The sequence below is a fragment of the Arvicola amphibius genome, chromosome 6, assembly GCF_903992535.2.
Source record: "Arvicola amphibius chromosome 6, mArvAmp1.2, whole genome shotgun sequence".
Lineage (NCBI taxonomy): Eukaryota > Metazoa > Chordata > Mammalia > Rodentia > Cricetidae > Arvicola > Arvicola amphibius.
Window position 1 is genome coordinate 7,061,143 of NC_052052.2, and position 13,708 is coordinate 7,074,850.

The following is a 13,708-nucleotide window of genomic DNA, read 5'->3' on the forward strand; positions in this document are numbered from 1 at the left end:
TCTCTCCTGATTCTGCTGCTGTTCTGTGTTTGCCAGGCTCGTTGGCCTTCAAGGTTGGTTCATGTGTCCATGTTTAATGGTGTTTTTTGAGGCCAGAAGAGTATGTCAGATCTCTGGGGACTGGAGTTAGAAGTGTCAGTGCTGGGATCTGAACTCTAGGCCTCTTAACTGAGCATCAAGCTCGTAGCTGCTGAGCCGTCTGTGCACCTGTTGACTCTGGGAGTCAAAGTCAGGTTTATGTGGCTAGTACTTTTACCCGAGCTACCTCTCTGGACCCAACTTCATCTCCTTGTAAAATTGTCCAAAATTTGCTTAGGAAGATCAGAATTGTTCATTGAGAAGCTCTTCATTTCTGGTGTGGGAGTGTGGGGCCTCACTGTGTAGCTCAGGCAGGCCTCACCTTGCTCTTTTTCCTGCCTTGATCTTCTGAGTGATTGCATTACAGGCATGTGCTACCATATTCAGCCTTGAGAATTTTAGAAAACACTATAAAACAAGCATGTTCTAAATTCTATTTTATTATTCTATGTGTATAAATATTTGCCTGCATGGACGTCTCTGTACCACCTGTGTTCCTTGTACCTGTGGAGGGAGGTTAGGAGAGGTCAGATCCCCGGGAACTAGAATTACAGGCGGTTGTAAGCTGCCTTGTGGGTTTCTAGCAGCTGAACTCAGGACCTCAGGAAAAACAGTCACTGCTCTTAACCCTGGCGCTGTCTCCAGCTGTATCGCACCGTCCGTCTGTATCTGTGTGTTAGAACTGTACTGACACGGAAGAGTTGTAGTTTTCCTTTCATTTCTCCCTCTTTCCCTCCCTCCCTTCCTTCTTTCCTTCTTTCTTTTCCAAGACAGGGTCTCTTTATATAGCCCTGGCTGTTCTGGAACTCACTATGTAGATCCAGCTGCCCTCAAATTCATAGAGATCTGCTTGCCTGTGCCTTTGGAATGTTGGGATTAAAGATAGGTGCCACAACCCCCCAGCTTCTTTTCTTACTATATATTTTTTGTTCTTTGGGATTGAGTATATGGTGAGTATGTGTAATATACCCACACCTGTTTTTATCATGTTAGAGTATGTAGTTATTTTAAATAATTAAAACACTTTGTGATTATATGTATTTTGTTCAAATGTACTTTATGCTTTCTGCCATTTTACTATATTTTCAGAAGATTCTGCTAGGGTATGGCTTTAGGTTTTGATTTCATGGTTTTGTAATATAAGTGGTGTACATATTTTTATTTTTGTGCCACTCTGGTATTGCTGGACTTTTTTATTTTGTGCTTTTGAGGCAGGGTCTTACTGTGCAGCCTTAGCTGTCCTCAAACTCATGATCCATCTGCTTCAACCTCCTGAGTGCTAGAATGACAGTCATGGACCACTGCACCTAGTCCATCATAGGAGTTCTAACCAACCCAAACATGCTTCTTCAGAAGAGCCCAAACATGCCTTTGAGAAGAGCGAATATAAAGTTACAGTGCTCCCACACTGATGTGTTAATTATAGTTGCAGGCAGAGTCTTAGTAGTTTGTCGACAACAGTGTAATTACTACATTAGTGACTTTGAGATATTAGATAAACAAATTTATTCTGGAGAATAAAGAGGGTTTTAAATCCAAATCTTGTTTAACTGCCTTGTTTTCTGGGTCAGTAATGAGAACATTTCTGTGTCTTTGCACTATGGTGACTAAACTGGAAGCAGGCAAGGAGAAGAGGAGGGAGGAGTAAAACTGAGTGTTTAACAACTTTGGAAGGTTGTTTTTAAACTTTATTTAGTTTATTGTGTGGCTGTGCACACACTGTCATGTATCTATAGATGTCAGGGAATAACTTGTGGGAATCAGTTCTCTCCTTCCGCTGTGTGGATCCCAGGGACCAAAACCAGGTCATCAGGCCTGATTGGCCAGCACTTTTTCTTGTGAGCAGTCTTGCCAGTTCTCTAAGGTTTAGCTTTTTAAAAACTATTTATTGATTATTTGTGTGTATTGTGTGTCCCTGTGTGAGTTTATTTGTAGTACTGTGTGTAGGAGCCCAAAGAATCCAGCAGTTGTCAGAGCCCTTAGAACTGGAACATAGGTGGCTGTGTACTGCCGCGTGGGTGCCGGGTGGGTGCTGCACCCGAGCCCTCTGCAAGGGTGGTAAGCGAGCGCTAACTGCTGTGCCGTCTCCCTGCCCGTCTGAAGTCAATCAACTTGAAGTGACTGTAAGAAAGAGAACATGATTAGTTCTGGTTCATTATTAAACTAAGGCCTTGAAACATTTCATGATCGTTGTTTTAAAGATAGTCGTCTATACTATAGTTAGCAGACACCATCTTGCTCTTCTCTGTCCCTTTAAGGTAACCAGTGTTGACTGTGGCATGAGGAATTAAGAGTTTGAGCCCAAAGGCAAATGGTGTGAAGATTTTCTTGAGGGGATAAACGAGGGTTCTAGCTTCCCTTTGATTTGGGAAAAGGAAACATTCAGGACTTCGGCGCTGCACCTGCTTTTCAGTTTTATAAAGGGGACTGAGATGGCATCATCCAGGAGGGGAGTAGAAGGAGCACAGCTTTTCCATCAGCCTGCGCTATGAGGTCCTTCCCCTACCATTCCATCAAGTGTGTGTATCTCTGTGTGTATTTATATGCATGTGTACATGGTGTTGTTTTTCTCTCTTGTTTTTGATACTTCCTGACTGCACATTCCCCTCTCCCATTTCTCACACCCATCTCCCCTCTCCCCCAGATCCTCCTCAGATTCCCTTCAGAAAAAAGCGGGCTTCACAGGAATATCCATGAGCATGGTTTAACAAGATACAGTAAGACTAGTCACAAACCCTCATATCAGGGCTGGGTGATGCAATCCAGTAGGAGGAAAAGGGTCACACGAGCATCTGAAAGAGCAGAGACTCCCACTCCCACTTTTAGGGGACCACCTCAGAAAAACCAAGCTAACAAACATATTATGTATTCAGAGGCTCTAGTGCAGACCCATACAGGCTCTGTGATTGCCACTTCAGTCTGTGAGCCCTTATGAGCCCACTTACTTGATGTCTGTGGGCCGTGTTCCCCTGGTAATCTCAACCACTCTGGCTCCTACATTCTGCCCCTCTTCCATGCTGTTCCCCAATGTCCTAGGGGAGGGACCCAATGGAGATCTCCAGTTTGGGCTCTCTTTCTCCACATAGTAGTTGGCTGTGGGTCGATTGGGCTAGACACTGATCTATGACCATGGATCAAAGAACCCAGATAAGGCCCTGGTTGCAGCCCTGGTTCAGACAATACCATGACCCCAGTTGACAGCCCTAGCTACTCAAATCGGCCTGACACTGGTAGTGGCACAGCCCTTGGACACCAGCATGATTACAGGTGTGTCCCAAACGCCAGGCATCCACATGGGTTTTGGTAGTAGCATGAGCAAGGGACACCAACACAGACCCAGACTTGGTCCTTTGCAGCAGCCCAGGCCGGGTTGTCACCATGGTCCCAGGTGGCCGTGCAGGTCACTCAGATTGTCAAGGCCACCATGGCAGCATGACCCTTGGACACCTACATGACCCCACCACAGGCCTCTGCATGGACCCTAGTGACGACAGAAGCCACAGACATCAACACAGGCTCCTGCCATTGCTCTAGGGCCCTGGATCAAGACTTGGCCCTTGGTCACAGCCCAGGCCAGATATATTTTATTTTTTAATATTTTATTTATATATGTCTTATCTTAGATATATAAAATATTTCCTAATTAAAAATATTACCAGGAATCATAGGCTGGATAGCACAGATAGCCCTATGATAGAAAAAAAAATCAGTAAAATGATTCCTAACGAGCTTGACAGTGGTGGCACAGGCCTTTAATCCCAGCACTTGGGAGGCAGAGGCAAGCAGATCTCTGAGTTCGAGGCCAGCGTAGTTTACAGAGTGAGTTTCAGGACTACTAGGGCTGGTACACAGAGAAACCCTGTCTCAGGGGGGGAGATTCCTAACGATATCCTTATATATCAGACACCTTTTCTGTATTCAAGTACTTGAATTCACGTTTCATACACACACACACACACACACACACACAAAATTGAAAAACAATATAAAAAAAGAATATGGCTGGTGAGGTGGCTCTGGTTATGAGCACTTCATATGATCTGTGTTAATTCCTAGTTTACACTGTCTGTAACCCCACTGCAATGGACCCAACATTCTTCCTCTGTACTCTTCAGGCACAGGCAGGTAAGTGATGCATAGACACAGTGCAGGTAAACTCCCATAGAAGAAAAAGAAAACAACAGAATAATTCTACAATCACAGATACAGAACTTAAGTAGAAATTAGGGGATGGAGAGATGACCCAGTTGTTAAGAGCACTGGCTGCTCTTCCAGAGGACCGTCTGATTTCCAGCACTCATTTGGTGGCTACCAACCATCTGTAACTCCAGTTCCAGAAAATCTGATGCCCTTTTCTGGCCTTGCATGAAATGCATAGACATACATGCAAACAAAACACCCTACACATAAAATACGATGTTTTCTAAAGGTAGCAGAAATTACCATGCCTTCTGAGGTTCCTGATAATGCTTTCCTCCTGAACAAGATAAGTAACAATGTTTTTTTCATTTGATAACTAAATATTTCAAATATTGGTAGCTTTCAAGAGCTAATTCCAGAATAAACTCTAAAGCTACAGAGAAACCCTGTCTTGAAAAGAAAAACCAAATATGGGTAGATTTAATATTATTTATGAAAACTGTTATACAATTATATACTGTCTGTGTGTTGCTTGGGATTGAGCTCAGAGTCTTATGTGCTAGAAAGCCACTGAGCTAGCACCCAAGCCTTATAAAGAGCTTTTGAAAAATTGTATAATTTTGTTCATTGTTTTGTTTTGTTTGTTTGTTGATTTTGTTTGGTTTGGCTTTGGTTTTTTTGAGACAGGGTTTCTCTGTGTAACTGCCCTGACCTTGCTGGAACTTGTTCTGTAGACCAGGCTGACCTCGAACTCATAGAGCTTCTTCTGTCTCTGCCTTCTTCCCGAGTGCTGGAATTAAAGGCTACTGCCTGGCCTATTTATTGTTGATATAAGTGATTCTTTAAAAAACAAACAGGAGGGGGCTGGAAATGTAGCATATGGTTCCCTACTTGCTTAGTTTGTGCAAATCTCTGGCTTTAATCCCAGCAAACAAACAAACAAGAAGCCCAGATTGGTTGTATAACTATCAGAGGCTTCAAAGAGCTGAGAGAAAAATTTGCTGAGAAGGAAGAAAAGGATTTCATGTGAACTTACTACACTCTGATGTAGATTTTCTTTGTTTTTCTCCTTAGGGAAATGATAAATCAAGGGATAGGATCTGAGAATTTGTACTTTCTCATGGTCTTGACAGAATGACATATGGATGAAGTGTTTGATAACAGTCAGTTTTCTAGATGTGCTTATTTTAATCATGCTTTAGAGTGGTAAAGATTGATTTCAGGGACATGCCCATCACCTCAGAGTTCCTCCTAGTTTTAAGCTTTGTCTCATACAACAGGACTCTAATAATTTGTCGTCTTGGTAGAGTTTATTGTCTAATTCTTACTGTTAAAACCAGGAAACTTTGCCAGTTGGTGATAGTACATGCCTTTAATCCTAGCATTAGGATTGGGAGGCAGAGGCAGGTGGATCTCTGTGAGTTCGAGGCCAGCCTGGTCTACAAAATGAGTTCCAGAACAGCCAGAGCAAAACAGTGAAACCCTGTCTTGAAAAACTAAAAAAGCAAGGAATAAAAGAGAGTTTTAAACAATGCCTGTGGCTTAATTTTAGGGGATAGCTATATGCATATAGCTACATGCAAATATTTAAAATACCTTCTTCTGTTTCACTTTGGTAATCATTGTGTCTAGAGAATAAGCATTTACATGATGATGTCTTCGCTAATTGTGGCAGCTCTGCAGATTCAAATTCTGGATCTGCTCCGTGACCTGAGGAATATTGAGCTTTTCTTTGGTGACTTCTTTATAAAATGGGGATGAGAAAACATTTGCCTCACTGGGTGATTGGGAAGATAAAAAAGATTTCTAAATGCAAAAGACTTAACGGGTTGAAGAAATGATGTGGTGAATTCTGGCTGGTTGTACTCTTGTCAGACTTTGATTAAATCACCGTGTATTTGTAGAGATGTTCTTTCTAGAACCATGTTCTCTTGTCACATGATTATGTGTAATGTGAGCCTTATTAATTCTCTGTCAGCGTTTGAGGTTGCCACATAAGTATGTGGCTGTACCCAGAGGAATCCTGCCAGAAAGAGAACTTAGCATCATAGCAACGGTTGCTGTTTGTGTGCTGCACACCAGCTGCTGAGGACAGGTTTACTTTTCATCCCGTTGTCACGGACAGTTTGGGGTGTAGCCTTGCCTCAGCGAAATGATTTGGTTGAACTATCCAGTCTTAGAGATTTCATGACTACATGTTTGGGAGAGTCTGTCCCATGTGAAATATGAGATAAAGCTTTGTATATATAAAAAGAAGGATTAAACTTCAGCATTCAGTCTGTTGCTACAGTGTGGTATGGTAGTATTAGTCACATGAGAAAGCATTTCAATATGTATGATGAGATTTGTGATTTATTAGTACACTGTGGTTCTGCATAAACATCCATGCACATATATACATGTAGTAGATTGCATATTGTCTATTGTGAATTTCAGAAAACACAAGCTGCAATGAATACCTCATTACCAAATGATTTTTTTTTAATTTTTTTTTTTTTTTTTTTTTTGGTTTTTCGAGACAGGATTTCTCTGTAGCTTTGGAGCCTGTCCTGGAACTAGCTCTTGTAGACCAGGCTGGTCTCGAACCCACAGAGATCTGCCTGCCTCTGCTGGGATTAAAGGCGTGCGCCACCGCCGCCTGGCTTTTTTTTTTTTTTTTTTTTTTTAAATTTTTCAAGGCAAGGTTTCTCTATAGCTCTGGAGACCAGGCTCCCAAGTGCTGGGATTAAGGATGTGCTCCAACACCTCCTGGCTGCAAATGCTTTTTCGAAGTAGATAGCAAGCATTTCCAAAAGAGTTTGTTTCATATTAGGTTGGATTAATATAATAATATCTTTCTAATTTTTATTTCTAATGTGTTGAAGTATTTCAAACCTTATGAGGTACTTTGAGATAGAAACAGCCCATTTCCAAGTTTTATCCGCTAACTTACCTTCGAAAGGACACTCAGTCCTAGAACATTTACTGAGAACCTGTTATATTCTGAGTACTGGTAACATCCAAATGAGTGTGTGGTCTGATCTGAGTGTGTGTGTGTGTGTTCTAGTATAAATTGTCTCTTAAATGATACTTTTATTTTTTGATTGTCTTCTTAAGACTCAATAGTATAAATATACTGTTTGGGATGATTTGAGCATATAGTATAATATATTGAGCTAATGAACTTAAAATTGAAGGACTTACCACAATTTAATATTTTTATTCTCTAGGTATTATTAACCCAAAGAACCCAAAGGAAGCGCCCAAGTCCTTCAGCTTTGACTACTCGTACTGGTCTCACACCTCGGTGAGTCCCTGCCTCCCTCTGCCTTTCTTGTCTTTCTTTTATCCTAGGTTGTTTCAAGATCCAATTCTGATTTTCCAAGTGTGGTCAAGGATGAGTTCTGTGTGTGTGTTTGAAGAAAAAGTATTACTAGTTTTTTTTTGTTTTGAGACAGAATCTCATTGCCCACATTGGCATTGACTTACTGTATACTCTAGGCTAGCTTCAAACTTGGGCCAGTATTCCTTATTTACCCTCTCATGAGCTAGAATTACAGGCATGGGCTATAACACGTGGCTAATAAAATCCCAGTTTATAAGTCCATTTTAAAAAATTATTTGTTTGCTCATTCATGGCGTGTGTGTGTGTGTGTGTGTGTGTGTGTGTGTGTGCGCGCGCGCGCGCGCGCGCGTGCTCGTGTGAGTGAGTGCAGGGGATGCATGTGTGTACATATGAAGACTGGAGGTTGATATCTGGTGTTCTTCATCACTTTCCACCATATTGAGACAGAGTTTCTCTGCACCAGTAGCTCACTGACTGGCTGAACTGTCTGGTCCTTGAGCCCTATGATCCTCCTGACTGCTTCTTAGCACTAGGGTTAAAGATGCATCTGCCATGGGCAGCTTTGATGTGGGTCCTGGGATTCTAAACTTTGGCTTTTGTGTTTGCACAGAAGCACTTTACCCACTGAGCCATATCCCTGGCCTCTTAATTTATTTTCATTTTTAAAGACAGTTTTTTTTGAAGTCCTGGTGTGGTGGCACACACCTTTAGTCCCAACAATCAAGAGACAGAGGCAGATGGATTTCTGTGAATTCCAGGACAGCCTGGTTGATAGATCAGATTCCAGGCCAGCCAGAGCTGTATAGTGAAACTCTGTTTTAAAATATAAAACAAAACAAAACAAAAAAACCCAAATGAGACAGAGTTTGACTTGGCCTCACTATGTGTAGCTGAAGCTGACCTTGAACTCCTGATCCTCCTGACTCTTCCTCCTCAGTGATGAAATTACAACTCTGTGTTATTACATCCAGCCATAAGTTCAGTTTTGATGCAGCGAATACTACCTGAGGAATAAAATATTTACTTTAATCAAGTATTTTGGTTCTTCCTGACTCCTTTAGTCAAATCTTGGTGACTTTAGAGACTGGCTTTCGTTTCTGTGCACTTGTGTCTGAGGCATTGTAAGTTGTCCTATTTTGTGAGGAGAGATGTTCCACACTGTCTGCAAAGCCTAATCAAGGAGAGGGCTGAGGGAGGAATTGAAAATGTTCTTCACTAAAATTGTATTTTTCTTTGAAGTAGCCACACTGTCTAGAGTAAGTTCAAAGAAGTAGTTTTGTATGTGAACCTGACCTTTGGTCTGTTATTCCTGTTTTTTACTTAAGAAAGTCTTGGAGCTCTAACTTCTCTAGTGTCTTTCTATGTGAATGTATGTGTGTAAATGAAAAAAAAATGTGTAGAAGGCTCTTTAAAAATGTATAGTTTAAAAGACTATTCTGATTCCAAACATTTTTAATGTAGAAGTTGTCAGATTAATATAGGAAAGACTATTAGTAAACAACTGTAACTTTTCTTCTTAATCTTTACAGCCTGAAGATCCCTGCTTTGCATCACAGAATCGTGTGTACAATGACATTGGGAAGGAAATGCTCTTACATGCCTTTGAAGGATATAATGTCTGTATTTTTGCCTATGGGCAGACTGGTGCTGGGAAATCCTACACAATGATGGGGAAGCAAGAAGAAAGCCAAGCTGGCATCATTCCACAGGTAAAGCAATTGGATGTCAGCATCTGTGCCCATCAATACTTTCAGTCTCAGTTGCTTTCTATTTACCAGAAAATGTATTCCGAGACTGCGCCATGTAAGGCACAAGGGAGACCGCTTGTCTGTTCCTCAGAAGTACTTCCTATGAGAGGAGAAGATTGACGTATTTTTAAGATGGGAGAGTTAGCATTTTCTAGAAACACTGCTGTTTCTGAACTGCCACATTAGCCTATCTTTTAGTGTTATCAGCTACTTATGCTGGAACCCTCAGGAAATGTTGATGTGATTTTATCAAAAGTTCCTAAATAGCCGGGTGGCGGTAGCACACACTTTCAATTACAACACTCAGGAGGCAGAGGCAGGCGAATCTCTGAGTTAGAGGCCAGCCTGATCTACAGAACAAGTTCTAGGACAGCTAGGGCTACACAGAGAAACCCTGTCTCAAAAAATCAAAATAATAAAACAACAACAACAAAAATTCCTATATAGATCACCTCTAACGACCTTTTCTGTGGTTCTAAGGAATACCCTAGGGCCCAGTGTTTAAGGAAGTACTCTGCTGCTAATTACATTCTATTCCTTTTTTTTTTAAATTTGTGTGTTTTAATTTTTTAATTAGCTTTTTAATTTTTAAAAATTTAATGTGCTATGATGCCCAGTTTATGGGGTTACAGGGATCCAGCCCAGGGCTTTGAGCAAGCTAGGCAAGCACTTTGCCAGCTGAGCTGTACCACTGTACCCCCTTTAGACTGTAAGTTTTGTTTATGATAAATAATGTTGCCATCAGGTCTTTGGTTTTTGCTTGTTTATTTGCTTTTTAACTCTTGCTTATTTGCTTTTTAACTCTAGGACAGCCCTGGCTGTCCTAGAACTCAGTATGTAGACGGGGCTGGCCTGGAACTCACAGAGATTCTTCTTGTTTCTGCAGGCCATTGCAGTTAAGTCCTTGATTATAAATTTTTGCTCATTTTTAGTTAGTTTTATTGCTGTAGTGATGTATACCAGTTACCTGAGTATAAGATGAAGAATCAAATTTGAATAAATGGAGGTTTCTTCCTAAGGAAACAATATCAATGTTTTGTTGTTGAAGGAGAATAACAATTAGGAGCATATCAGAGTATAAAATTTTTTTGCTTTTGTTTTTTGAGGCAGGGTTTCTCTGTAGCTTTGGAGCCTGTCCTAGAACTCGCTCTTGTCGACCAGGCTGGCCTCGAACTCACAGAGTTCCATCTGCCTCTGCCTCTTGAATGCTGGGGTTAAAGGTGTGCGCCACGCCACCACTGCCTGGCTAGAGTATAAAATTTTTATTTAAAATATCAATTGTGCTTGAGATTTATGACATGCACATTTGGAGCGAGAAAAAGGGAGACTATCATTGCTGTGAATAATGAGGTGCTTCTCTGGCTGGGCTGTTGACGGTCCCTTTCATTCTGCTCTCCTAGCTGTGCGAAGAGCTCTTTGAGAAGATCAACGACAACTGTAACGAAGAGATGTCTTACTCTGTGGAGGTGAGTAGAGCATGACTGAGACCGGGAGCTTTTAGAGCCCTGTCCCTCCATTCCCTTACATTCTTTTTTGAGAAAGGGTCTCTTAAAGCAGTCCTAGTCTCACTCTGTAGACCAGGCTGGCCTCGAACACGGGAGGCCTGCCTCTGCCTCCTGAGTGCTGGGATTAAAGGTATTCACTACCATGTTCAGCCTCCCTCTATTATCTTTTAAAAATATTCATTTAATGCCTGATGGTGTGGGAGGTAGAGGCAGGTGGATGGATATCTTAGTTCAGGGCCAACCTGGTCCAAAGATCAAGATCCAGGACAGTTAAGGCTACACAGAGAAACCAAGTTTGGAAAAACAAAATAATCAATTTAATTAATTAATTAGGTAGTTAGTTAATTAATTAATTTCTACACAAATGCACAATCAAGTGTCATGATGCAGGAATGGAAGTTGCCAGAGTTGATTCTATCCTTCCACTATGTGGAATCCCAAGTATTGAATTTAGGTCATCTCACTGGGCTGGGCCCCATTGCTTCTTCTCTTTTCTCTCCTCTCCTGATGCCTCTCCTTCCTCTCCCTCCTCTCCTCTCCTCTCCTCTCCTCTCCTCTCCTCTCCTCCCCTCCCCCCCCCTTCCCTCCCCTCCCACCCCCACCCCCCTTCCCTCCCCTCCCCCCCCTCCCCCCCTCCCTTCCTTCCTTTTTCTAGTCTGGAAATCACAGAGATGCCCTGGCTCTGTCTCGACAGAACTGGGATTCTAGGTGGGTTCCCCACCTTGGCTGTACTGTCATCCCCATTGTGTCAGAAGACTTGGTTGCTGCTCACTTAAAGTATTCCCTTAATTTTATGGGTTTAGACTGTTTCTGACTTTGGGTTATGATGAATAATGTTGCAATAAGAAATAGTTCAGAGTTCTGGTCTGTCATTTTTGGGTGTTGTTATGTATCTGGTTGTTAAGTGATACATTTGACTGGCAAATGGCCTTTTTGAAGGCAAGGCTATAGCAGTTTTCATTCTTCCAGGAGAAACTGGCAACCATAAAGTATTTTTATTTTTAACTCTTTCCCAGTTTGGGGCTGGAGAGATGGCTCAGTGGTTAAGAATGAGAACTGCTCTTGTAGAGGCTTTGAGTTCTGTTCCCAGGACCCAACCAGGCAACTCACCCACCTGCAGCTCTACCCCTGGGGTATCTGATGTCCTTTCCTGGACTCTGCAGGCCTCTGCCTGCACATTTTTACAAACACGTTTATAAAGTTAATTTAAAAGATATTTTTTTTGCCATTTTGATAGCATATAACTTTTTGTTGAATTTGACTTTCTTTGATTATTAATGTGTGTGATCATCTCATAAATTATATTTACACTTTAATATTTGGGAGGCAAAGCAGCTCTGCTCGCTACTATAACACCAACACAGACTTTATTTACATTGAGAATCAGTTTTTCTTTTTATTTGATGTAAACTCTCTTTAATATTGCTAATATGTGGTTTTCAAACTGTTCTTGTACACAGAGACAGAAGAAAACACCCTTTGTGTGTATTGGGCTTCATAATAATGGAAATGCTCTTGTAACACAAACCTGCTGTTCTGGGAAATAAAGCTACCTTTGAAGAAAATGCTAGTGATTCCCCCTTCTCCCTTAAACAGGGTTCTTCTGTGTAGCCCTGGCTGTCCTGAACTTACTCTGTAGACCAGGCTGGCCTTGAACTCAGAGATCCACCTGCCTCTGCTGGGATTAAAGGCTTGCGCCACCACCACCCAGGCTTTTTTTAAAAAATTTATTTATTTATTTATTATGCATACAATATTCTGTGTATATGTCTGCAGGTCAGAAGAGGACAGCAGACCTCATTTACAAATGGCTGTGAGCCACCATGTGGTTGCCGGGAATTGAACTCAGGACCTTTGGAAGAGCAGGCAATGCTCTTAACCATTGAGCCATCTCTCCAGCCCAGCCTTTTTTTTTTTTTTAATTCATTTTTTTGATGTGTGGTGTGATTTTTGACAGTATTTACATGGTTTCTACTTATTTTATGCAATTGCTTTGGACTTTTTTTTTTGTTAATTAGGGGTTGCACACATCTCTTTTCAACTTTCTCTGGAACTAGCTTGTCTTGGCCTAGAACAGTTCTTTACATCAGGTGCAGGACTTGGAGCTTACAGGTAATAAGAGAAGATACCATTTTGTGTTAGTTTTCAGAAATCATTCGGGGTGCATCTTTAAATCCTAGTGGGCACTATGGTTCCTTGCCACATTTCCTGATTTTTTTTTCCTACTTCTTCACCTGTTTGCCCCAGCCACACTGACTCTTTTTTCCTCAGTTTCTATAATGGAGCAGTAAACGTTCCTCGAGGCCTTAATGTATAACCTTCCTATTGTCTGAAATCTTCTTCCTTTATGTATCTTTTTGTTAATTGTTTGAGAATTCCTTCATTGAATAATGTGTTTTGATGAGCTCCTCCTCCCATTATTTCCCTTCCAGCTTTCCCCTCCCCCACCACTGTAGCCTTCTAATTTCATGTGCTTGGTGTTTGTTTTGTTTTTCCTTTATTTTAAGACACTGAGTTCACTTAGTGTTGCCAGTATGTTCCTGGGTGTAAGGCCTTCTCTCAGGATGAATATCTTTTATCCCATAAATTTTCAAAAATTTATTTTTTGCAGTACTCAAGCTTGAACACGGGGCCTCACATAAACGTTTACTGTGAGCTACATGCCCAGTCTTGTAAGGTTTTTTTTTTTTTTGAGACAAAATTTCATTTATTCCTGGCCAGACTACATAGCCCAAGATGACTTTGAACTTTTGAAAATCCTTTGTCCACTTCAGTGCTGGGATTATAGATATATGCCACACTATCTGGTTCACTGATGCCAAGAATTGAACCCAGGACTATATATACTAGACAGATACTCTACTTTTGTAGCTTTGTTACCAGAACTATTTAACATTATATTGTCTGAGCCT

General features: G+C 41.3%; 1 protein-coding gene across 5 annotated transcripts in view; it reads left to right on the forward strand.

Moving 5' to 3' along the window:
• Window positions 1-13,708, forward strand: part of Kif1b (kinesin family member 1B) — a 131,205-nt gene that overhangs the window by 27,793 nt on the left and 89,704 nt on the right. For all 5 annotated transcript variants that reach the window (XM_038332666.1, XM_038332661.1, XM_038332663.1 and 2 more), the window contains exons 3-5: window positions 7,428-7,504; window positions 9,073-9,252; window positions 10,692-10,757. In XM_038332666.1, the coding sequence (XP_038188594.1) occupies window positions 7,428-7,504; window positions 9,073-9,252; window positions 10,692-10,757 (323 nt within the window). The remainder of the gene's footprint in view (window positions 1-7,427; window positions 7,505-9,072; window positions 9,253-10,691; window positions 10,758-13,708) is intronic.